Source organism: Carassius carassius, chromosome 38 (assembly GCF_963082965.1).
Source record: "Carassius carassius chromosome 38, fCarCar2.1, whole genome shotgun sequence".
In the NCBI taxonomy this organism is placed as follows: domain Eukaryota; kingdom Metazoa; phylum Chordata; class Actinopteri; order Cypriniformes; family Cyprinidae; genus Carassius; species Carassius carassius.
In genome coordinates, this window is record NC_081792.1 from 11,185,883 (window position 1) to 11,212,991 (window position 27,109).

Consider the following 27,109-nt stretch of genomic DNA (forward strand, 5'->3'; position numbering starts at 1 on the left):
ATGACATTCAGCCAAGTATGGTGACCCATACTCAGAATTTGTGCTCTGCGTTTAACCCATCCGAAATGCACACACACAGAGCAGTGAACACACACACACACACACTGTGAGCACACACCCGGAGCAGTGGGCAGCCATTTATGCTGCGGCGCCCAGGGAGCAGTTGGGGGTTCGATGCCTTGCTCAAGGGCACCTAAGTCGTGGTATTGAAGGTGGAGAAAGAACTGTACATGCACTTCCCCCACCCACAATTCCTGCCGGCCCGGGACTCGAACTCACAACCTTTCGATTGGGAGTCCGACTCTCTAACCATTAGGCCACGACTTCCCAGCATGTATTTATCAAATTAAAATGTTTCCTGAATTGACCCCAGACTTAATCGAATTCTGAACCACCAAATTTGAGTTCAGCTCAGTTAATTTAATATTTAGTGGGAGAGGGGCAGTTAAGATCGAAATCGGAGAAACTGGGAGTGTAGCTCTCAGTTCCATATCAGTCCAGACTGGACACTCCTTATCTGCGAACATGGTTATCCAGTATGTCAGCTTAACAATATTGGCTGCCCAATAATAAAACAAGAAATTAGGTAAACCCAAACGCCCATCAGATTTAGCTCTCTCCAGGCTTGCTTTCTTCATACGTGCAGGTTTTTTGTTCCATATGAACAAAGAGATACAGCGGTCCAACTGAGCAAAATAGGATTTGGGGAGACAAATGGGAATCATTTGAAATAAATAAAGAAACCTGGGCAGTACAGTCATCTTCACTGCATTTATCCTCTGAGAGATCTTTTAACAGTTCCTTACCACACACAGTTGATGGTTTGCTTCAGTTGCACTAGCAAGGACTGATACGCTCCAGGAAAACTCTTTTCATGCTGAGCTGATCAAAATGAGCACAGCTGATCACAGTTAAAAGCCAAATGGCTTTCTGTGCCATTGAGAAGTTTATTAGCTGCACCTGATTTTAGGAGAGGGAATGATCCTTTTTGCAACTCTGTGATTCTGTTTTTTATTTTTTTTCCTGACATGTTATCTTTCACTTGGATGTTATAAGTTTCACTGAGTAAATACAGCTGGATAAAACAAAAACTGTGTCCAAAGACTTCAAAGCAAAAAAATTGATTATTTTAAAGGGAGGTGATTCTTTTCTATACCCACTGTATATATACATACACACACACACACACACACACACACACACACACACAAACTGTAACATGGGGAGCATGGCAACGCAGTTGGGGGTCCAAATGCAGGCAAGAGTGGTCAGAACAGGCAGGGTCAAACAGCAGTAAACAGGTGTTGAGACACTGGACATGGATGACACAATGGGACGAGACTCTGGGATGGAGAATGGTAACACTGGACTGGCCATCACCAGCGTGGGGCTTTCTGGAGACCATGAGGCTCCCTGCCCTCGGCAGACAAAAGAGTGATCCTAGAAACAAGCAATGGTCAGGACAGGCAGCAAACAATCAGAAACAAGATAACAGTCCAGAGTCAAAAAGGCAAGGCATTTCACATGGAAAACACATGAACTAGGGCTAAACAATACTGAACAATGTTAAAGAGAAACCAGGCTATAAATAGGGTGAGACAAAGGAGGTAATGACACAGGTGACTGCAATCAGTGATGATGAGTCCAGGCAAAGGATTATGGGGAATGAAGTCCAGGGTAAAGTGGCAAGAGTCTGTAATGGAGTGACCTCTAGTGAAGCTAACGGGCACTCCAGCTAGAGATCGTAACACACACACACACAAACACACACACTTGTGTCTTCTCTAATGGTCTGATGTGATACAATACTGTTAACTGTTGCCATAGAGACTGAACATACACCTCTGGTCAACCAGAGGCGTAGATTACGTGGGGGACGCGGGGGACATGTCCCCCCAATTTTATCATCACGGAAATTCGTCCCCCACACTTTTTTGGGCAGGTGTGTTCGTATAGAGGTTTTCAAGAGCTGGTGTGAATAAATATAGATTTAAACTCAAAGAGACAGGATAGTCTGCGAATTACCTGATGTTTTTTTCGGACCCAGAAGGTGAAATGAACATCACGGAGCACTAAACTCTCCTGCAGTGTGTGTGTGTGTGTGTGTGTGTGTGTGTTTCACTTATACTCGAAGCCGGAGGGCGCGCTCGCGCATAAAGTCCTACCAGGAAACTCCTAATATGGACAACAGCGCCCAGCTATCGTGTATGAAAACAGCTGTTTTCGGTTTAGTTTTTTCCAAGTCCAAAAAAATCTCCAGCAGGTGATAAATAAAGTATATGAACAATGCAGTGCTAATTGACATTTTTTACAGTATAGAAACTATTCTGCCTTATTATGTGATAAAAAGTGTTTGTATTGTATAAACAAATCATTATTAATTGTTAATGTCCAGCAGTTATATATTTCTAAGCCAATTAAAAGCTAGAAATTAAAGAAAAATTTAAGTTGCCTCTAGTATCCACTACCAGTCAAAAGTTTTTGAACAGCAAGCTTGTTAATGTTTTTTTTAAAGAAGTCTCTTCTGTTCACCAAGCCTGCATTTATTTGATCCAAGTACTGCAAATCAGTGAAATTTTGAAATATTTTCACTAGCCTATTTAAAATAGCGGTTTTCTATTTGAATATATTTCAAAAATGTAATTTATTGAGATTTCAAAGCTGAATTTTTTTTTTGCATCATTACTCCAGTCACACGATCCTTCAGAAATAATTCTGATAAACTGATTTGCTGCTAAAAAAAAGAAAAAAAAAAAAAACTCTTATTATGATAATGTTGAAAACAGCGGAGTAGAATTGTTTCAGGTTTCTTTGATGAATAGAGAGTTCAGAAGAGCAGCATTTATCTGAAATAGAAATCTCTTGTAAAATGATGTCTTTATCAATTTAAAGAATCCTTGCTAAATAAAAGTATTAATTCCTATAATTTATACACACACACACACACACACACTGAGTAAGCTTTAGTGTATAATGTGTTGCAAAAGCTTTTTATTTCACAAAAATGCTGATTTGTGGATCCTTGTATTTATCAATGAATGCTGAAAAAAATTACTCCTCTGTTTTAAATATTGATAATCATCAAATAGGCATATTAAGAATGATTTCTGATTAATGTGACACTGAAGACTGGAGGAATGATGCTGAAAACTCACCTTAGATCACAGGAATAAATTACATTTAAAATATATTCAAATAGTAAAAATAGTTATTTTAAATAGTATAAATATTTCAAAATATTACTGATTTTGCTGTACTTTGGATCAAATAAATGCAGGCTTGGTGAGCAGAAGAGACTTTTCAAAACATAAAAAAATCTTACTGTTAAAAAAAAATGTTGACTAGTAGGCTATATAGATTGCAGAAATGTTATATCGTAAAGGTTATATATATGTGTGTGTGTGTGTGTAATTTCTGTCCCCCTCACTTCTGAAAAGATGGCTACGCCCCTGGGTCTAACATCTTCTGCCCATTGTAATGCCATAATTATTGCAACTAATTCTGCTGTATATATTTATCGCAATATTTTCTTTTTGACTTCTTTCTTCTAATGCTGTTGTGGATCTAGTCTTGTTCACACCGTTGCCATGGTGTGGAAAACACTAAATTTATATATTAAAGTTAACTAAAATTAAAACCACAAAAAAAAAAAAAATTGATAAAGAAAAATAAAAAAAAATAAACTAACTTTATAATTTTCACTTTTTTAATTCTACTAAAATTAAAATAAAACTAAAATAAAAAACTACAACTGAAATAAAAACGAATAAAAATAAATAATACATATTTTATTAAATTAACATGAAAGCAGAAAATATAACAATAATAATAATAATAACTATAATAGTATCTCAGTGACACTAAAGTAACACTGCAACTATCTCTTGAAATGGCTAAAAGCATATATGTGTAAATACAGATATTACCTAGGCAAAAACAAGTTAAATTGCTGGCTTCATTTTGCCATTCACCTGTAACAACTTCTCTGAAAAAAAAGTTTTCTGAAAGATTCACCCTGCAAAGAAAAATAAATAAATAAATAAAACTAACTACCCCATTAAAGTCTTGTTTTTATTTTGATGAGAAAAGTAATAGCCTATGTAAAAGTACACTAAAAAAGTTGTTTTTTTATGTTTTACAAAATGAAACGGGTATATTACAAAAGGTTAGTTAGGATATCAGTAGCTACATTACAAACAAACAACAACAACAACAACAACAACAACAAAAAGAATCAAAAGGCGATCGTTTGGACAATACATTTGAATAAATGTAACGTACAGGAGGAAAGTGCAGTTTGTAATCACTGTTTTTCTCTGTGTCGGCTATTCTGATTGGCCACTAGCTCTAAATATCATTTCCGGGTCAGCAGCTACAGGTTGCTAAGAAGTTGGTGCAGATGACACGTCAGCTGGCTGTAAAGCAAGTAAAACTGCGACAGCTGCTTATAAAGCACAATGTCATAAACCTCCGCGCTGCATTTAAACGCGCACTGCCGACTGTTACTGCATCACAGATTCACTGAAGAAGAAGACGGCTGCTGGAGCATCACGCGTGCTGAGATTGAGAGAGTTCAGCATCACTCAGTCCTGACTCATCCCACACGAGATGATCAGTGGATGAGAGAGAGAGAGAGAGCGGACATGTCGTCCCCGTCGCCGGTGCAGATCCGCGAGGCGAACGCGCACCTGGCGGCGCTGCACCGGCGGGTCACGGACCTCGAGCACAGGCTGCAGGACGCGGAGAAAACCGTGCGCGAGCAGGCCGAGAGTCTCATCCGCAAAGACGAGCAACTGAGAGCTGCCACGCAAGACATCACGGAGGCCAAGGACAAGTGAGGGAAAGAATATATTCACTGCTTTAACACAGTCGTGTCCTTCTGGAGATGCATACTATTTTATGACCTGGCATCAAAACCGTGCGTTTGCTAAATCAGAAAGCTCAGTTAAGCTGCTGTAGGCGACGTTTGCAATATATCGCAATATCCCTGAAGTAAAATATAGCAGATATGTAACAGATATCACTGTGATCTAGAAACCATTATATGACAGCTCTTGACTGTTTAAAAAGCAAAACAGACCGCCGTTAACCAATCAGAATAAGAGCTGCTGTGAGGGGGCGGGGCTTGTTTTCTTTTTTCTATTATTATCATTAATAATAATAAATAACTTGTTACGTGTACTATTTTAGAATAACCGGGACTTGACACCGCACGTAAGCCACTGGCATAAATCAATATCAAAAATTTAGGGACTGTCTATGAAGTTACGATATTGGTATATACTTTTCTGACTTCAGTGGCATTTGAGGAGAATAACTTGCAGTCATAAAATCAACTGTAGGTTGTACATATAGGTGACAACTATTATGCACACCTTTTACGTTTTTAATATTTATTAAAATCTACTGCGAATCATGTTAAGAAATGCAACTTTTGCATTTGATTTCGTGTTTATTTTAATAATTATCTAAAATTTAAAAGGTGTGCATTATAGATGACACCTAGATGAACAGTTCACAGTTTGTTCATTACTCTAAATCATTCTACTCAAATGCTATTGAGCTTTAAATTATGGCATATTTTGCACTTGAGCCCACTCGGTAGTGAAAAATAGCATTTTTTAACAAATGATTTACAGTTATTTAAATACATATCAAAAATGTAAAAGTTTTCAGTTGTTTTTAGGGCTAAGTCATTCTACCAGGGTGCTATTGAGCCTTAAAGGGATAGTTCACTTTGAAACGAAATTTTGGTATGTTTTAGCTTACCTCAAGGGCATCCAAGATGTAGGTGTCTGTTTCCGCAGTAGTTTAAATTTTGGTGTTTTTAGGTCAAACCGTTCTTGTCTGTGACTCACGTAATGGATGTCTATGGTCACCACCTCAAAGAGCATGCACAGATGAGTCCAAATTAAACAATTCCCCATCGTAAGTACACATTGATGACCTAAGACACGAACAGTATTTATATCGTTTTTACCTCTTGTACACAACCACGTCCAAGTGATCTGAGTGCGTGCGTGCTTCCTGATGTGAGACGTTTGCGAGCTCTGGCTTAGTCTGCGCAAGCGCGGAAAGTGCCGGAAGTGAACTCTCGCGCATGACCGTCACTCATTGTTTGCGGTTTACCACACGATACGCCACCAATCTGCACGGTCTGAAATATAATGCAGTAATTGTAATTAATTAATTTGTATATAATGCACCCTATAATCGTTGCGATTATAATAAAAATACAACACATTACTCACTCTATTGACAGCGTGCCATTGGGTCCCTCTGGCATTGGACGTCGCCTCCAGTTTATACGTGGCAAACAAAACACAACGTGTAAAACGCTGCGACTCAACAGTGGAGAAAACTCAGGATCTTCAGTCATGCAGGTTTGTGATGGGATACTCGTCAATGTCCTCGTCGTCGTATATGTTTAGATCTTCACAGTAAAAGGTAACACTTACGAAATCTGTGTAAACATGAGTGACGTTCATGCGTGAGAGTTCACTTCCGGCACTTTCCGCGCTTGCGCAGACTAAGCAGAGCGCTTCGCACCCATCTCACATCAGGAAGCACGCGCGCCCTCAGATCACTTGGACGTGGTTGTGTATAAGAGGTAAAAACGATATAAATACTGTTCGTTTTCTTACACAAACCGCTCGTTTCGTGTCTTAGGTCATCAATGTGTACTTACGATGGGGAATTGTTTAATTTGGACTCATCTGTGCATGCTCTTTGAGTTGGTGACCATAGACATCCATTATGTGAGTCACAGACAAGAACGGTTTGACCTAAAAACATCGAAATTTAAACTACTGCGGAAACAAAGACACCTACATCTTGGATGCCTTTGAGGTAAGCTAAAACATATCAAAATTAATTTTCAAATCCCTTTAAATTTGAATTTGAGCCCATTCGGTAGTAAAAAAAAAATATATATATATATATATTTTTACATATGATTTAAGAGTTTATTTTAATAGATATCAAAAATGTAAAAGGTGTGCATTGTAGTTGACACCTAGATGAACCGTTTACAGTTGTTTGACTGCAAGTCATTCTCCTCAAATAAAGAAAATGTAACTTTAGATATGGTCCCTAAATTTGAGAATCTCAAACGTCCTTCTGTAACAGTTACACTCACACGGAGTCATTTAGCAGATGTTTTTTTTTCCTGAAGCAACTTTAATGTTTAAACTTTAACGTTCAACTTTAAAGCAATCAAAGTCTCAAATCCAAAGAGATATTCTTTATCAAAGTTAAGACTCTGCCATGCCCCCCTAAAATGCCTCTTTCTAACACACCCCCACGTCTATGTCACCGTGAGGAAATATTTGCGTAATGCCGCCCTTCACGCAAAGGAAGAATGTGTGGATTCAGTAACCGCAGTTAGTGTTGAAGCAGTCATGTCAGGGAGATGCTGTGTGTGTTTAAGCGAAAACAAAAGCTCTTTATTTGGTCTTCAGAAAGTAGATGCATTTAGGAATCTTTAAGATTACTTACAACAGAACAGCAACGTATTTTATGGACTACTGTTTCATGAACCTTGGTCCCTTGGTCATTCTGACTTTGCTACAACAATCTGGCGCTTCTGAATCAGCTAATGTTAGTATATTTTGTTATTAGTTTAAGTATTTGGTATTGAATGTTAAATGCAGAGTTTTGCGTATCGTATGTGTGAAAGAGAGAGAGAGGGTCACACAGTGAAGTCCGCTATCTTAACCGTCCGTGTCTTGTGTACTGCAAACACATACGAGCTTCATCACTGTCTGTCACACCACTCTGTTCCTCTTTCGGGCTTGAACTGATGGTAAAACTAAGGACATTATTAACTGTCTTTAAATCTATTTTGAAAGATGAGCTCACGATTATGGAAAGGGGCTTTACATTTCCGACAAGTGCTTGTGGTGTTCAGCCAATCACAATGCACTGGGTCAGTTGGCCAATCAGAGCAGACTGCTCTTGTCGGAAGGAGGGACTTTGTAGAAAACGTCGCATAGAGAATAATAGTTCACCTCAAAATGAAAATGTTATTACCACCACCAGGCCTTTCAAGATGTAAATGAGTTTTTCTTTATCAGAACAGATTCGGAGAAATGTAGCATTGCATCACTTGCTCACCAATGGATCCTCTGCAGTGAATGGGTGCCGTCAGAATGAGAGTCCAAACAGCTGATAAAAACATCACAGTAATCCACAAGAATCTACATCACTCCAGCCCATGAGTTAACATCTTGTGAAGTCAAAACCTGTGTGTTTAAAAACAAAACAAATCAAACTGTCGCTTTAGGCTACAATACGAGTCCATAATAAAGCTTCATCCAGTGAAACAGCCCATCCCCTTGTTGTCCCTTCACTAGGCTTGTCACGATAATCAATATATCGACTTATCGCGCAATATATGTACATGACATCAATCATTTTTGGTGACGCAATTTCAAATCTTAGAAATGAATGTCACCATGTTTTGTACATTCCACTTGCACCTGCGTCTTTTGCTGCATCTTGTACATAACATGGTGTAGTCATGAGTTGCTAGTTCAAATTTTTAAAAATTCTTCTACAAAATACATTTCAGCCTTTGTGCATATGGACATCTGACTGCTGAGTAGTGATTGTGTTTTTCAGCAATAGTGTGCACCCTTAGTTTACAGAGAAAAGAAGGTCAGAATGTCTTTAAAATGACAATATTATCGCTTATCGCAATTATTTCTGGGAAGAACTGTTGTGGACAGTTTTTCACTTGTAAATGGAGTTTGATTTGTGGATAATTCTCTCGATTCAGACGAGATCAAGTTTAGTTTTAAAAACATCTTATTGAAGGACTTAATGATGTTGATGTTTTTATCAGCTGTTAAGAGGACTCTCATTCTGACGGCACCCATTCACTGCAGAGCATCCATTGGTGAGTGGGTGATGTAATGCTACATTTCTCAAAAATCTTTTCCGATAAAGAAAAACTCATCTACACCTTGGATGTAAATGTTTTTGATGAACTATTCCTTTACCTGTTTGCTTTTTGTTTTTTAAGGTCAAACCTCAAACATGAATTTGAAAAAGACATGGATTTTACTTAATACTTGAAGTTTACATGAAGTTTACTTAATAGACAGCCATTTCAGTGATTAAATAGCTGCTGTGTTTCTACACACCCTCATGTTGTTCTAAATCCATATGAATTTCTTTTTCCATACTATGTAAGTCAATGGAGAACCAACTTTATTGGTTACCAACAATTCTCCAATTATCTTTTTATATTTGACAGAAGAAGGAAACTCATACAGGTTTGGAACAATATGAGGGTGAATAAACAATGACGTTTTTCTGATTGTAAATTGCAGCTGTAATAAGGTAATTTGCTGACAAGGACATTTTTCTCTTTGTTTTTCATGTAGAGAAATTTTCTTCCTCCATGAGAAACTTTGTCAATCAGAGGAATCCATCCATAAACTCAACCAAACGATTAGGGAAAAAGATTCTCTAATCGGACAGTTGCAACACCGATGTCAGCTGCTGGACAGCATTTGCAAAAGTCGTCCATTACTGGACAGCATGCTGGCCCAGATGGCCGAGGCAGAGAGGATGGGGCCTGTCAGTGACTTGGGGAAGCCCACGACCAACAGCTCTCTCACGGACGGAGAGTCCAACTGCAGCCCCAGCCGCCTCTCCAACCACAAAGACTTCTCTCTCAGTGAGGACGACTCTGACGATCAGGAATTAGATGGGGTTGTGTTTGGGACCACAGTATGAGAGTCTTGATTCAATCGCTCCTCGTCTCAGGTTTAGCAGCCTGTGTGTTTTGATAGTTACAACTGATTTCATGTCTGGTTAAAATATCCATTGTATCATAATGCAGGTTACTGGAGTGTGAATGGGATTCTGCTGTAAAGAGAGAATGCTTGGTCAATTCTAGCTAAATCTATGCGCAAATTGATGCATGTATGCAACATATCTTATAGATTTGTCCCTCAGACCTCTTCAGTTCTCATTACTGAATGGAACAGGCAAAAAAAAAACAATTTAAGAAAGTCTAACTAGTTGTTTTATTTTGGTTTATAACTTGTTTTATTCATCCCTTTTTAACTTTAAATTTGCATATGCTCTGATATTTTTCTCAGCTGTTTATACCTTCTGTATTTATTGCATTATATAAATATTAGAAAAGAATGTTTTTAAATTTACATTTGAAATGACCTGTTACATGCAGTCCACCTACTGTTTCTTTCTTTTCTTAAAAAAACAAAACAAAACAAAACAACAATCCAGTTCTGTTTTACAAAGAGCATCTGGGAAAATATTTTCGGAGATGCAATATACTCTGAGGTTGCATGCTTGCTGTTTTGTTGAAGCCTCTCGGCGATCAATTTCAGCAGTCATTGATAATGTACAAATGATGGATGGATTCTGGTTTAGCTTAGATATGCTGTCATGCATATGTGAATTTTAATTGTTACATTTTGTTGTTACAAAGTAAAACAGTGCCTGAAAGACTCATGGTTGCTTGTTTGATGGAATTATTAAAAAAAAAAAAAAGTTGAATAAATTATTTTGTTATTCTTCTGTGCTAAATATCTAAAGTGTGTATACTTTCCTCAGAAACACAATACATACAGGAAATCATTCAAGCCTTAACGTTAGGGGCTTTTTTTTACAAAACATGTCTGAAAACAGCTTAAATATGCCTTTCAAATTTTGGTTTGGGTGAACTATCCCTTTGACTTGAAAGTTTTTTGACTCTCAAAGCTGCGATTCCCACTCACATTATAAGACCGACAGACTGCAACGGTTTGAGTTAAAAATCTTGGCTTGTGTTCTATTGAAGAAACAAAGTCCCCTGCATCTTGGATCCTGGGGGTAAGCAGATAAACATCAAATCTTCATTTTTCAGGTGAACTATCCCTTTAATGCTAACGAAGAACATTCCTGAACAACTGAAAGTGTTTTCCTCCACTTAAGTTACTTCATATTTAACGTGCTGGAAACTCATAATAGATGTAAATCGTGGGAGTAATCCACAAAACAGGAGTTTTTGAGATCCCACCATTGTGCTGTTGAGCGAGGTGCTGAAGGCTGCTGTTAGTGACAGTCAATGTGACACAAATCGTATGCTGTAATTTAAGGTGCATTGAATATAATTAAAAGATCTCTGCAGTGAAGTTGTTCCCCCAGAGCCTGCCTTATTACAACAATTAGCACTTAAAATAGAGCTTCACCAGATAAACAGCAAATCCAAGCAAACTAAAGCTGTTGCTGACACATCTGCATGCTCATGGTTGAGAAAACGAAAAAACTGCATAAAAAGCAGTTGTTTTTGTTTGTTGATTTATGAAGCATGTTACATTTTCACATGTACACGCAAAACAGCTGACCTCACTGTTATTTTATTTCTAACATGATGCCAATACATACATACATACATACATACATACATGCATATATATATATATATATATATATATGGTATAGGCCTTTCACTAAATTAATTTTGTTGTTCGTGGCCATTTAATTTGACCTAGCAAAATCAAGTCTATGCAAGGTTGTCATATTTTCCCCTTATTTATTTAGTCAAGCTGTGGAAGCCAGATGGAGGGGAGCCATAACATAGTGAAGGAGTGTACCGAAGATGGGACATTATTCATGTACAGTGTGTCATAAGTCCTGTTAAAGATGTGATGGTTACACAATATTTTCATGTTTGTTTTAAGAGTTGCATGTGCTTCTGAACTGCAGCATGGTAACTTTACATATGCAAACTGTGGCCTAATGATTAGAGACTTGGACTAGTTACGCGAAGGTTGCCGGTTCGAGTCTCAGTGCTGGCAGGAGTTGTAGGTGGGGGGGGGAGTGAATGAACAGCGCTCTCTTCCACCCTCAATACCCATGGCTGAAGTGCCCTTGAGCAAGGCACTGAACCCCAAGTTGCCTATGGATGGATTGGATGGATTAAATGCAGAGCACCAATTCCAAGTATGGTTACCATACTAGGCAAATGTCACGACTTTCACTTTTCATTTATTTGTATTGCTAGTGTCTTTCACAGAAGTGTTTTTGCTAACATTTTTCTCCACAGATAAAGCCGAGCCTAAAAGACGCATGGTTACTTGTTAAATGGAGTTATTTATTCTGACAAATAAATACTTTTTTATTCTTCAGTGCTAAATATCTCAATTGTGTACTTCTTCCTGATGCTAAGTGCGAATTATGGGAGTAACACTGTTGACAAAAACAGCATATGCTGGTTATGTATGTTTTTATGCTGGTCATGTGCTGGTTTATGCAAATGACCGGCCTAAACCAGCAAAGGACCGGCATAAACCAGCATTAATCAGCAAAGGATGGGCATCAACCAGCAAAGAACGGGCATAAACCAGCAAATGACAAGCATAAACCAGAAAAGGATCGGCATAAACCAGCAAAGTATGAGCATAAACCAGCAAATGACTGGCATAAACCAGCAAAGGATCGGCATAAACCAGCAAATGACTGGCATAAACCAGCAAATGACCAGCATAAACCAGCAAAGGATCGGCATAAACCAGCAAATGACTGGCATAAACCAGCAAAGGATCGGCATAAACCAGCAAATGACTGGCATAAACCAGCAAAGGATCTGCATAAACCAGCAAAGGACGGGCATAAACCAGCAAAGGACGGGCATAAACCAGCAAATGACTGGCATAAACCACCAAAGGATGGGCATAAACCAGCAAATGACCAGCATAAACCAGCAAAGGATCGGCATAAACCAGTAAAGGACCGGCATAAACCAGCAAATGACCAGCATAAATCAGCAAAGGATGGGCATAAACCAGCAAAGAACGGGCATTAACCAGCAAATGACTGGCATAAACCAGCAAAGGATCGGCATAAATCAGCAAAGGATGGGCATAAACCAGCAAAGAACGGGCATAAACCAGCAAAATGACTGGCATAAACCAGCAAAGGATCGGCATAAACCAGCAAAGGACCAGCATAAATCAGCAAAGGATGGGCATAAACCAGCAAAGAACGGGCATAAACCAGCAAAATGACTGGCATAAACCAGCAAAGGATCGGCATAAACCAGCAAAGGACCAGCATAAATCAGCAAAGGATGGGCATAAACCAGCAAAGAACGGGCATAAACCAGCAAAATGACTGGCATAAACCAGCAAAGGATCGGCATAAACCAGCAAAGGACCAGCATAAATCAGCAAAGGATGGGCATAAACCAGCAAAGAACGGGCATAAACCAGCAAAATGACTGGCATAAACCAGCAAAGGATCGGCATAAACCAGCAAAGGACGGGCATAAACCAGCAAATGACTGGCATAAACCAGACAAGGACCGGCATAAACCAGCAAAGGACCAGCATAAACCAGCAAACAACCGGCATGAACCAGCAAAGGATGGGCATTAACGAGCATAAACCAGCAAAAGACGGGCATTAACGAGTAAAAACCAGCAAAAGACGGGCATTAACGAGTATAAACCAGCAAAGGACGTGCAAAAACAAGCATAAACCAGCAAAGGACGTGCATAAACCAGCAAAGGATGGGCATTAACGAGCATAAACCAGCAAATGACCAGCATAAACCAGCAAAGGAACGGCATAAACCAGCAAAGGACCGGCATAAACCAGCAAAGGAACGGCATAAACCAGCAAAGGACCGGCATAAACCAGCAAAGGACCGGCATAAACCAGCAAAGGACCTGCATAAACCAGCAAAGGACCGGCATAAACCAGCAAAGGACCGGCATAAACCAGCAAACGACCGGCATAAACCAGCAAAGGATCGGCATAAACCAGCAAAGGATCGGCATAAACCAGCAAAGGACCGGCATAAACCAGCAAAGGACCGGCATAAACCAGCAAAGGACCGGCATAAACCAGCAAAGGACCGGCATAAACAAGCAAAGGATCGGCATAAACCAGCAAAGGACCGGCATAAACCAGCATAAACCAGCAAAGGACCGACATAAACCAGCAAAGGACAGGCATAAACCAGCATAGACCAGCAAAGGACCGGCATAAACCAGCATAGACCAGCAAAGGACCGACATAAACCAGCAAAGGATGGGCATAAACCAGCATAGACCAGCAAAGGACCGACATAAACCAGCAAAGGACCGACATAAACCAGCAAAGGACCGGCATAAACCAGCAAAGGACCGACATAAACCAGCAAAGGACCGGCATAAACCAGCATAGAACAGCAAAGGACCGACATAAACCAGCAAAGGACCGACATAAACCAGCAAAGGATGGGCATAAACCAGCAAAGGACCGACATAAACCAGCAAAGGACCGACATAAACCAGCAAAGGACCGGCATAAACCAGCATAGACCAGCAAAGGACCGACATAAACCAGCAAAGGACCGACATAAACCAGCAAAGGATGGGCATAAACCAGGATAAACCAGCAAAGGACCGACATAAACCAGCAAAGGATGGGCATAAACCAGGATAAACCAGCAAAGGACCGACATAAACCAGCAAAGGACCGACATAAACCAGCAAAGGATGGCCATAAACCAGCAAAGGACCGACATAAACCAGCAAAGGATGGCCATAAACCAGCAAAGGATCGGCATAAACCAGCAAAGGACCGACATAAACCAGCAAAGGATGGGCATAAACCAGGATAAACCAGCAAAGGATGGGCATAAACCAACAGCATATACTGTTTTTTTTTCAACAGGGAACTTCCCTGCGAAAGGTTCGCTCTATAAATGCAATAAGCATTTTCAAAAACTGGGTACAATGAGGTAACTTTATTCACCCTTCAACCACTGAACATTAAAACGAAATTTAAAACAACTAAGACAACAGGCCATGAATTACCCCTAAAGCCTTTTAGTGTTTCTTTATAAAGTGACTTTGCCAAGTACTGACCTTGCATGGATAATACAGCATTTTTAGTTGTTTTCATTGATCTGTGGGAACAGGGATCGTTTTGATAGTCTCCTCACCTGTATGCAATTTCCAAGATGCATTGGTACACCAATATGGCCCACTAAAAACTAAAGTTTTTCTTCGTTTTGAAATGTTTCCCGTACAGACGTCAGCATTGTCAAACTGATTCCTATTCACACGGATCCATGAAAATAACTAAAAACGATGTATTATGCAAGATCAGTAGTTGGCTATAGCACTCACTTGTAGACCTAACATGTGATATGCATGTACATGACGTCACTATGTTCACAAATTTGTTTTAGTAGTTACACATGACAATTGTTCAGTTTGTGAATTTAGGCACTGTTGTTGAGTAAATGATCTGCCAAAAACATAAAAGGTTTTCAGTCTGTAATTGCCCCCTTAGTACACTACAGTAAATTATTCATGGGACATATTGTAGATATAACAGCCTTTACACACACCATTTCCAACTAAAGCAGAAAACGTATGCATTTGGCCATTAAGTTACACGACTATGAAACACGTTAAAATAAAAAATTGCAAAGTTAAAAATGATACAGCTTTCGTCTGTATGTAAATTACAAAAGCATCAATTTGTGAAAAAGTCATGCATATGACATGTTTGCAAAGTGTTTCTTTACAAAGTGACATTGCCAATTACTGGCCTAGAATGAATAACAGCATTTTAAGGAGTTTTTACTGATCTGTGCAAATGGGGTTTGTTTTGATAACTTTGTCATCTGTATACAAATTATTTGTTGAACAATTTTGTGATTTGAAATGGTTTCAGTGTTTCCAGAAGTACCTCTATAATCTACAATGCAGTAGGCTTGTTAGGAAAAAGGTGGACATGCAGGACATACAGTAACTCAAATCCTAATATTAAACAATACATTCAATTCATGAAAATCGGAGTACAAATTCATCTTTATTTCAAGGTTTAATTAGATTTTTTTTTTTTTTTTTTTACATTCCATTTTCATTATAAGGACAGATAAACATGTCAGTAGTTATGTTGCATTAAAAGTGCATCTGTTGCACTGCCCTCATACAGTAATGCATCTTTAGTGGAGCTAGTGTGGTAGCAGGACCTTTCCTCTACCAATACAGTTATGAAACCCTTTAGTGCCATCAGGGCCGACAGGCTGGCGCACAACCAGGACACTTAAAGACCTCTTTATCTGATTGGGTGACACAGAGTTGCCCATCTCAGGCTGAATGACCTGGGCGGCATTTCTACGTCTCTGGACCCAAGGACTGCTTATGAAGCCCAAGTCATCTGGGGAGAGCTCACCCGATCCCTTGTACTTGCTCAAGGAAGATGTACTAGCTACAGTGGGCGAGCTGCTGAAAGGATGGGTTGCCAGAGGAGAGGTCACATGATTGCAAGGAAAAAGCTTGCGAGGCAGGAGGGGGCTTGCTACAGGACTGCCAAGGGGATTCCTGTAAGGGTCAGAGCGGAAAGTTGATATTCGCGGGATGGCAAGGGGGCTGCCGTATTGGGCCTGAGGCCGGGAGACCCTGCGGTTAGGCCGGGGCGAGGCAGGGGCGAAATCGGACTCTGAAGAGCTGCAAACAGCCGAATCCTCCAGAGAATAAAGGAAGCGCCTGGATTTTCGGTTTGGCTTTTTTAAATTCTCATTGCCAATACCTTCCTCAGACTCTTCCTCCACTAGGCCTTGACTCCATCCTGGCTTACGAGTTCCACGGCTACCCAGCAGGACCACACAAATGCCCCTTCCTCCCTGCTGCTGCTCTTCTTTCTTCAGGGCTTCGTAGGCCTTGCGTGCACCCTCCAGATACTCATACTCCACCACAGCACACACTTTGCGCCCCAGTTCAAGGTGTTTCTTAGTATAGCGTTTTAACTCTGTAGGGATCTCTTTTCCTGGGCGCAGAATGCGGAGAGATGAAATAGTGCCGTAGGGAGAAAACACCCGCATTGCGGCTTCCATGATGCCTAGCTGCTCCACACCCGGTGACCGGTTTACCTCATCTTTGACCGGACCAATACAGTCCAGGAAGTTCCAGGCCAGAAGTAGCCTGCTCGTGGGAATGCACAAGAGCCAATCGGGTAATGGAGTCCTTCGTCGCACCTTGGTTTCCATCTCGTTCACTTCCAGCTGCGGAGACGCTCTTGCAGCCACCAGTGTGGTGCGCCAGTCACGCGTGAGATCTCTAATCTGTGAAAACACAAATCAAAGCAATATTTTATATAAACAATAATAATAAAATTGTTATATAATAACAATAAAAGACTTTGGTCAAAATTAACCCAAAAGTAATCACTAAGTAGTCGGATTACATAACCTACAATGTGTAATGTAATGAATTGTGCTATTAACTACAATTTTTGTCATGTAATTCGGAATCAGTAACAGATTACAATTTGTAGGTGATCTACCCTGCTCTGTATATCTGTATGCATAAAGTATGTAGATGTATAGAAATCCACATGTATATGTGCACAGCGACTTGGTATTTTAAGATGATCAGTTTATGAAATATATCTTTTTTTTTTAAACTAAAAGTACAATCTGTAAAAAAAAAAAAAAAAAAAAAAAAAAGTTTATTTCATTATGACACTTCAAATCAGATGTTGGTTATTTGAGCTCACCTTCTTGAAAGATGTGAGCAGCTTCAAACTAACATAACCCATCTTATTTCTTTGGACATGTTTTAGCAGGAAAGCATCATCTGCTAGATTCTCATCAGAAAGGTAGTGCTCAAGCTGGTCAGCAATGTTTTGTGTCAAATCATCATTTGGAGGAATCCAGAGTTCCCCATCACAGAATTCCTCAAAAACATCGGTCAACTCAGTTGAACTCCTGAAAAACAGTTCTGTCATGTATTTTCAAAAACATTTCAAACTTATCCATTAGCTTACCCGTCCAAACTATCATTTAGCCTGTCATCAGTGTATGAGAAGGGCCCCGTTGATTGCTGAGTGACTTCACAATGGAAGATGTCAGTAAAACCGGGTGAAGACATGCTGTTGACAGATTATTTTTATTACACTGATAAAGACTGAACTTTATTTGACCAAAATTTAAAAAAGCTATTAGCAGGTAGCCTAGTTAAACTGTGTTATGAACAGCCTACCTGACGTCTTCCCTATATATTTCCCCGTACACCGCCACACATCACCTGAAGACAGGTGATTCTTCTTAGAATACTGATTTATACGTCCTTACGTCACAATTAAAAAATAGCTCTACCGGGCGACGCCATGCTTGCTCGGAAACGACCGAGTGTAAATTACAAATTAATAAAGCGCGGTTAAGTTGGTTTTGTTTTCGACATTCGTGACACATTCAGCGGTAAACGCCAATAACTCCAAAACGAATTGCCCTAAAAAAATCTAAACAGTGTGACCGCCAAAAGGGCAAAGCTGATCATGTTTCACAGCCTTCTTTTTCTATATTTTCCCTCGATATATTAAGCACGGCCCCGTGCAAGCCGTCGCAATGTGCAGAAAGCCGGGAGAGAACGCTCTCAGCAGAGCCCTCAGTTAGGGACCGTGGGGAAAGTGCAAACTTTCTTCGTTTTTTGCTATAGCTCAGTAGGCGGTGTTTTTGTAATAGTTTTTTTAGTTAAAGGGCATATAGACATGATAACAGTGTAAATCAACAGTGGGGAACCGTGGACGTTTTTCACAACCTCTTTTTTGCCCCTACTGGTAGAAAAGGGAATTGCATGTCCAAATGTAACCTTCTTTTTGTAATAACTTTCTACAGCAGGGAGACAGAGACATGAAACTACTGTCAATCAATAGAGGGAGAGAGTGGAAATTTTTCACAACTTTTAATTTTACCCCAAGTGGCTGATTAGGGAACTGCATGTCCAAAATTAACCTTCTTTTTGTAATAACTTTCTACAGCAGTGAGACAGAGACATGAAACCAGTGTCAATCAATAGAGGGGGACAGTGGACATTTTTCACAACCTTTCTTTTTACCACTACTGGTAGAAAATGGAATTGCATGTCCAAATTTAACCTTCTTTTTGTAATATCTTTCTACAGCAGGGAGACAGAGACATGAAACCACTGTCAATCAATACAGGGAGAGAGTGGACATTTTTCACAACCTTTCATTTTACCCCAAGTGGCTGATTAGGGAACTGCATGTCCAAAATTAACCTTCTTTTTGTAATAACTTTCTACAGCAGCGAGACAGAGACATGAAACCAGTGTCAATCAATAGTGAGGGACAGTGGACATTTTTCACAACCTTTCCTTTTACCCCTACTGGTAGAAAAGGGAATTCCATGTCCAAAATGAACCTTATTTTTTGTAATAACGTTCTACAGCAGGGACACAGAGACATGAAACCAGTTCAAATCAATAAAGGGAGAGAGTGGACATTTTTAACAACCTTTAATTTTACCCCTAGTGGCTGATTAGGGAATTGCATGTCCAAAATTAACTGCCTTTTTGTAATAACTTTCTTAAGCAGGGAGACAGAGACATGAAACCTGTGCGAATCAGTAGAGAGAGAGCGTGGAAATTTTTCACTTCATTTCATTTTACCCCAAGTGGCTGATTAGGGAATTGCATGTCCAAAATATCCTTTTTGTAATAACTTTCTACAGCAGGAAGACAGAGACATGAATCCAGAGTCAAATCAGTGGAGAGAGAGAGTGGACATTTTTCACAACCTTTTTACCCCTACTGGTAGAAAAGGGAATTGAGTGTCCAAAATTAACCTTATTTTTGTAATAACATTCTCCAGCAGGGACACAGAGACATGAAACCAGTTCAAATCAATAGAGGGAGAGAGTGGACCCTTTTCACAACCTTTCTTTTTACCCCTACTGGTAGAAAAGGGAATTGCATGTCCAAAATTAACCTTCTTTTTGTAATAACTTTCTACAGCAGGGAGACAGAGACATGAAACCACTGTCAATCAATAGAACGAGAGAGTGGACATTTTTCACAACCTTTCTTTTTACCCCTACTGGTAGAAAAGGGAATTGGATGTCCAAAATTAACATTCTTTTTGTAATAACTTTCTACAGCAGGGAGACAGAGACATGAAACCAGTGTCAATCAATAGAGGGGGACAGTGGACATTTTTCACAACTTTTCTTTTTACCCCTATTGGTAGAAAAGGGAATTGCATGTCCAAATTTATCCTTCCTTTTGTAATAACTTTCTACAGCAGGGAGACAGAGACATGAAACCTGTGTCAATCAATAGAGGGAGAGAGTGGACATTTTTCACAACCTTTCTTTTTACACCTACTGGTAGAAAAGGGAATTGCATGTACAAATTTAACCTTCTTTTTGTAATAACTTTCTACAGCAGTGAGACAGATACATGAAACCAGTGTCAATCAATAGACGGGGACAGGGGGCATTTTTCACAACCTTTCTTTTTACCCCTGCTGGTACAAAAGGGAACTGCATGTCCAAAATTAACCTTCTTTTTGTAATAACTTTCTATAGCAGGGAGACAGAGACATGAAACTACTGTCAATCAATAGAACGAGAGAGTGGACATTTTTCACAACCTTTCTTTTTACCCCTACTGGTAGAAAATGGAATTAGATGTCCAAAATTAGCTTTCTTTTTGTAATAACTTTCTACAGCAGGGAGACAGAGACATGAAACCAGTGTCTATCAATAGAGGGAGACAGTGGACATTTTTCACAACCTTTCATTTTATCCCAAGTGGCTGATTAGGGAACTGCATGTCCAAAATTAACCTCCTTTTTGTAATAACTTTCTACAGCAGTGAGTCAGAGACATGAAACCAGTGTCAATCAATAGAGGGGGACAGTGGACATTTTTCACAACCTTTCTTTTTACCCCTACTGGTAGAAAAGGGAATTGCATGTCCAAATTTAACCTTCTTTTTGTAATAACTTTCTACAGCAGGGAGACAGAGACATGAAACCACTGTCAATCAATAGAGGGAGAGAGTGGACATTTTTCACAACCTTTAATTTTACCCAAATGGCTGATTAGGGAACTGCATGTCCAAAATTAACCTTCTTTTTTTAATAACTTTCTACAGCAGTGAGACAGAGACATGAAACCAGTGTCAATCAATAGAGGGGGAAAGTGGACATTTTTCACAACATTTCTTTTTACCCCTACTGGTAGAACCCCTACTGGTAGAAAAGGGAATTGCATGTCCAAATGTAACCTTCTTTTTCTATTAACTTTCTACAGCAGCGAGACAGAGACATGAAACCAGTGTCAATCAATAGAGGGGGACAGTGGCCATTTTTCACAACCTTTCTTTTTACTCCTACTGGTAGAAACGGGAATTGCATGCCCAAATTTAACCTTCTTTTTGTAATAACTTTCTACAGCAGGGAGACAGAGACATTAAACTACTGTCAATCAATAGAGGGAGAGAGTGGAAATTCTTCACAACCTTTCATTTTACCCCAAGTGGCTGATTAGGGAACTGCATGTCCAAAATTAACCTTCTTTCTGTAATAACTTTCTACAGCAGGGAGACAGAGACATGGAACCAGTGGCAATCAATAGAGGGGGACAGTGGACATTTTTCACAACCTTTCTTTTTACCACTACTGGTAGGAAAGAAAATGACTTTTCTTCAACAGTTTTGTTTCAACATACCGGTTGATCAAAACATACTTTAACATTATGACAGAAATTTTTATTTAGTTTTATTCATTTACTTTTAGTAGTTTTTTATTTTTTTGCAACACAACATTATTTGTATTTATTTATTTATTATCTATAATAAATTTATTTTATTAATTAATTTATTATTATTTATTATATATATATATATATATATATATTACTCTTTTTTTCTATTTTATTAAAAGGTTTTTAGAAGTAAATCAATAACTATTAACATTTTACAATATTTAAAGTCTAACACATATAAAAGCTAAAAACTATTGAATAAAAACCAAAAAAGAGCTTAATTGGAGAAAAACAGGTGTTTGGCAGTAACATTAAAGTTACACACAGATTTTAAGATTTTGAAATCATGTGCCTCAAACTTATGGGACATATCTAATCAAAATGTAGCTATGTAAGAGAGAGGAACACATTAATATTTCCTGTTCATAAATGTAGGGGTGTAGTTAAAATCAATCTCGGCCAATACAGCAAAACATTTGCAAATTTACAAATAAAATATAAAAGATAAACACACACACACACACACACACACACACACACACACACATACATATATATATATATATATATATATATATATATTCGAACATCACTATTTAAAAAAAAATCCAAAGTTTGTTTTTAAAATAAAAAATTATTTAACATTTATTTTATAACATGAAATTTAGAGGTTACGGTTCGGGGCAGCCACCAGCCATTGGAAAGTACCCAAAAAATTATAATTATGATACAGTTTTAAGTTTACTGATATTTTACATTTTATGGGGGGTTTAAATAAATAACACAAGGATCTTGGTAAATATCTAATGTTTGAATACTTAAATGCATTTCTCAATTGTTTTTTGGTTTTGGGACATTACTTGGCACCAATTCTGTGCTGCTCATATTCATATCAGACATTTAAGTTGACAGATGAAGGCTGTGATACTGTAGTTGTTCACTAGATGGATTCTAGAAGATACAATGACCAACAAATACATAAATTATGTTAGTATGTACTGTAAGTATAGTATTATTACTGCACTACTAGATCATTAAAATAATTTAAATAATGTTTTTACAAAATTACTAAGTTTTGTTAGTATTTTAAAAATAGGTCATGCACAGTTAAGTACTTTTAACATATTAAATGAACATTCCACTTTTTTGGAAATGGGCTCATTCTCAAACTCCCAGTTTATACCATTTTTGAATCCATTCAGCCGATCTCAGGTTTTTGAGACCAGCAGCTTATTCAGCATGTTATTCAGAAATGACCAAAGAGTATGGATATTTTTCCTATTTAAAACTTTCCTCTTTTGTAGTTATATTGTGTACTAAGACCGGTGGAAAATGTCAAGTTGTGATTTTCTAGGCCGATATGATTAAAAACTATACTCATTCCGGTGTAATAATCAGGGAACGGTGCAGCCATAACATGAGCGCAGCAGTCGCAGTGATATCACTGCAGTAAAACTCAACTTATTAACTCTGGGGGAGTTAGAGAATGAGCATATTTCCAAAAAAGGGGAGTGTTCCTTTAAACCTTATTGTAAACCATTATTAAAGGTTTATATTTTGTTGTCTGTGTGCATGGTGTTTAACCATTTCATTGCTGTAACCCTGTAACCTGCTGTAAACCAGACTGCCAAACGGTTAATATCAATGCATGCACACCTCTTTCCCAATGACACTAGAGGATGGTGGTTGCACTAGTGACTTGGGCTCATCATTGCAGCTTGAAGCATTTTGTACTTTAATTTAGTAATGGCATTTTCCACCAGGGAGATGTAAAAGCAGTGTCAGTTAATAGAGGCGGACAGTGATCAACTTACACAACCTCACATTTAATCCTTACTGTTGCACAAGGTAGTTGCATTTACAAATTGTACCTTATTTACATCCTGACAATTACGAAATTTATGTAATGCAGAATGATCCTGTTAATACTGTAAACTAATTTGAAACGACAACAGCCAACAGTACAATAGCCCTTTTTGACTGAACTGGTATTTATACACTGATCAAAAATTTATACTGATTTTAAAATTTACTGATTTTAACATTTATAAGGAGCTGATCAAAACAAAAACAACAACAAAAAAACATTCAAGAATAAACAATATATTTTAACACCTACACTTGTAAAGTACTTTTTACTTATAGAAAACACACAATCACTTTCTCGTCTTCCATTTTTGTACCTCTTTTTAATTCATTCCGAGACAGACAGAGTGGTACCATTTTTTACAGTTGCTGCACTGAATCTAGTGGAAATAAAAATTGTCACAAGTAAACTTAATTTTTAATTATATTGAACATATGTTACGTTCGGGAACCCAGGGAAACACAGGAGACGAGAGATCCAAACGCACTGTGAGTTTAATGGGTAATCCAAATTCAGAATCCAAAAAGCAGGGGTCAAAACCAAAAATCCATAAATATGGATTTTATATCATAAATATAAAATAGGTACATATAACAGTGTTCTTTATAAGTGGATAGCATGTTCTATCCACTGAATCAGAAAGATGTATTTTAATGTTGTCTCATAACATTTTTTTTCAGGTACCTTTATTTGTAATTGAATAGACATAAAACCACACATTGTTGACAAGGATTGTGCTATATGTAGTGAAGTGAAGTAAAGCAACATGATGGTGAAGTATAATAATAACAAATACTTGGAATTTGTGGAGTTTATCCCATCCACATGCACCTGGCATATACTTTGTATATTTACACAAAACTCCTGTCATTGTGTCAACATTGTATGGTTTATGTCTATCCTTTATGTTTTCGTAAGCATAATGAACTCTTAACTCTACTTATCACAATTTGTTAGTTTGGACTTAGTCTGTCTTTCATACTTTGTCATTTGACCTATATTTTGTCTCACATTTTGATTACATAAGTTCACCTGTGGTGTTGCTATTTATTTCATTTGTTCTGTCTAGTTACGTTTTTGTCCTTTTAGTTTGACTTTGTCGGGTAATGTTTTTGACCTCATGACTGCTATCTGTGGATACCCTTTTCCTATGTCATGTGGAATAAATACCTTCTGAATCTTCTCCTATGTGCACCTTTTTCTACAACCTAGCTTCAGTGTGAAACTACAAAATATAACGTTCTTTAAAAGTTTAAGATCTTAAGAACTACCATCACCATGTTTCAAGTGAAAACACTTTATTAGTGATATGTAGTAACCAAACCACAATAAAATAAAATAACTATTCAGTCATGCAAATTAAATACATGAAATTAATTAAAATAATTAGTAACACTATATTTCAGGGTCTATTAACCAGTTGCTTATAAGTATGCATATTTATAGAATATTAGCCATTTATTAGTAGTAAGCACATATTAACAGAGGTGTAAAATACTTGAGTCATTTTACTTGATTACTGTACTTAAGGATTATTTTGGGGGATTTGTACTTTACTCAAATACATTTTAAACTGACTACTTGTACTTTTACTTGTTTACATTTCTGTGGAAAAAAAACAGTGCTTTTTACTCCTTACAATTTTATTTAATCTTGAAAAGTACATTATATTTTTATTTTATCTTATGCACATTAAATATGGTAAACAGAAAGTCAAACGTGTGTGCCTGACGTGGGAACTAATAATCATTGTTTTCATGCATCAAACACACACAATTCTACTTTAATTATTACTTTTGTCAGGTAAATGTCTGGCTTCAAAAGTTCACCATCAAATCTGAGGGAGCATATTGAGGTAGCAAAGTTGCGTTTCCCCCACAAAAAAAGTTTATTCCTTATTTGTTCTGTTTTGATAGAGCCATTAGCTATGATAAACTGAATGCACAAAATAGTGCAAATAAAATCTGTGATGAGAATTTAAATACTATTAATATTTTTGTGGGATTTTTTTCTCATTAATCTAGTCACAAATAACAATTTATCAATATTTGCTAGGAAAAACTACTGTATAAATGCCCAAAATAAAAATTGTAAAGATTAATTGTCCTTTTAGACAGTGACGCTGAATAGACAACACAAATAAAGTGGACTTTAAACATTTTGTATGTATTAATTCTATGACTCTCCTCATTAATTGAACACATTCTTGTTTTCTGTTTGGAATATATTTCTAGCCTCTCTATCACATCTTGCTCTTCTGTCACAGTCTTGTGTCTTTCTGTCACTGTTTTCTGTGAGTGTTGTGTTTGTTTGGTGCCATGTGCTCTCTCCTGTCTTTTTTTGACCCCACCCATCTTGTTACCTCATTATTGTTTAGTTGCTCCACCTGTGTTTCTCAATTGCTCCCGGACTCATTACCTTCACTCTGCACAGCTGTTTCATCCACTCACACACTTACACACACACCTGGTGCCCATTGTCAACGAGTATATATTCTCCACTCTCACACCACTCTGTCAGGCAGTATTAATTGTGTAATGTAAATTGTGATTTGTAAGTGTTCCTGGATACTCGTGTTTTTGCATCTTGGCTGCGTCTGCTCTTGTCTTCGTGATTTGTTTCTGTTTTGTTTTGCCTTGTTGGCCTTTTAGTTCTCATTTATTAAAAAGTAATTTCTTCCCTGCACTTGGACCCAGACCCTGTTCTTTCCACTGCTCCGTTTCTACCACGCCCTGACATCTTCAAAGGGATAGTTCACCCATAAATGAAAATTCTATCACCATTTACTGACCTCTGTCATCCCAGATTTTTATGACTTTCTTTCTTCACATGAACACAAGCAAATAATTTGCATTTTTATTTTGAACATGCAATTCTCTAATCAGCCACTGAAAGGTTAAAATGAAAGGTTGTGAAAAATGTCCACTCTCTCACTCTATTGATTGACACTGGTTTCATGTCTCCATCTTCCTGCTGTAGAAAGTTACTACAAAAAAAATTCTTCAGGACATCTGAACTCCATTGTGAAGCCTCAGAATATAACGCACGAGTCATACGAAAAAATATCCATTCTCTCTCTATATAGATTGACAGTGGTTTCATGTCTCTGTGTCCCTGCTGTAGAAAGTTATTACAAAGAGAATGTTAATTTTGGACATACAATTCCCTTTTATACCAGTAGGGTTAAAAAGAAAGGTTGTGAAAAATGTCCACTGTCCCCCTCTATAGATTGACACTGGTTTCATGTCTCTGTCTCCCTGCTTAAGAAAGTTATTACAAAAAGAAGGTTAATTTTGGACATGCAATTCCCTTTCCTACCAGTAGGGGTAAAATGAAAGGTTGTGAAAAATGTCCACTGTCCCCCTCTATAGATTGACACTGGTTTCATGTCTCTGTCTCCCTGCTTAAAAAAAGTTATTACAAAAAGAAGGTAAATTTTTGTACATGCAATTCCCTTTCCTACCAGTGGGGGTAAAAAGAAAGGTTATGAAAAATGTCCACTCTCTCCCTCTATTGATTGACAGTGGTTTCATGTCTCTGTCTCCCTGCAGTAGAAAGTTATTACAAAAAGAAGGTTAATTTTGGACATGCAATTCCCCAATCAGCCACTTGGGGTAAAATGAAAGGATGTGAAAAATATCCACTCTCTCCTTCTATTGATTGACACTGGTTTCATGTCTCTGACTCACTGCTGTAGAAAGTTATTACAAAAAG

The 27,109-nt window shown here is 38.0% G+C and overlaps 2 protein-coding genes across 2 annotated transcripts; one reads left to right on the top strand and one right to left on the bottom strand.

The window, feature by feature from the left end:
* Nucleotides 1-4,353: 4,353 nt before the first annotated feature.
* Nucleotides 4,354-10,221, top strand: LOC132119008 (vimentin-type intermediate filament-associated coiled-coil protein-like). The gene is made up of 2 exons (XM_059528750.1): nucleotides 4,354-4,834; nucleotides 9,390-10,221. Exons 1-2 carry the CDS (start codon nucleotides 4,620-4,622, stop codon nucleotides 9,742-9,744), a joined length of 570 nt encoding a protein of 189 aa, XP_059384733.1. The 5' UTR covers nucleotides 4,354-4,619; the 3' UTR covers nucleotides 9,745-10,221.
* A 5,737-nt stretch (nucleotides 10,222-15,958) lies between these two features.
* LOC132119305 (la-related protein 6-like) lies at nucleotides 15,959-18,129 on the bottom strand. Its single transcript, XM_059529145.1, has 4 exons — nucleotides 18,002-18,129; nucleotides 17,787-17,891; nucleotides 17,517-17,727; nucleotides 15,959-17,082 (listed from the first exon to the last, which is right to left on the bottom strand). Exons 2-4 carry the CDS (start codon nucleotides 17,888-17,890, stop codon nucleotides 15,973-15,975), a joined length of 1,425 nt encoding a protein of 474 aa, XP_059385128.1. The 5' UTR covers nucleotide 17,891; nucleotides 18,002-18,129; the 3' UTR covers nucleotides 15,959-15,972.
* Nucleotides 18,130-27,109: the final 8,980 nt, after the last annotated feature.

Excerpts from the sequence above, each read along its gene's own strand:
- LOC132119008 (XM_059528750.1), top strand. The coding sequence starts at position 4,620 with ATGAGAGAGAGAGAGAGAGCGGACATGTCGTCCCCGTCGCCGGTGCAG. Across the intron at positions 4,835-9,389 it reads ATCACGGAGGCCAAGGACAA|AGAAATTTTCTTCCTCCATG; the intron begins GTGAGGGAAAGA and ends TTTTTCATGTAG.
- LOC132119305 (XM_059529145.1), bottom strand. The coding sequence starts at position 17,890 with ATGTCTTCACCCGGTTTTACTGACATCTTCCATTGTGAAGTCACTCAG. Across the intron at positions 17,728-17,786 it reads CTAAATGATAGTTTGGACGG|GAGTTCAACTGAGTTGACCG; the intron begins GTAAGCTAATGG and ends ACTGTTTTTCAG. Across the intron at positions 17,083-17,516 it reads TGCTCACATCTTTCAAGAAG|ATTAGAGATCTCACGCGTGA; the intron begins GTGAGCTCAAAT and ends GTGTTTTCACAG.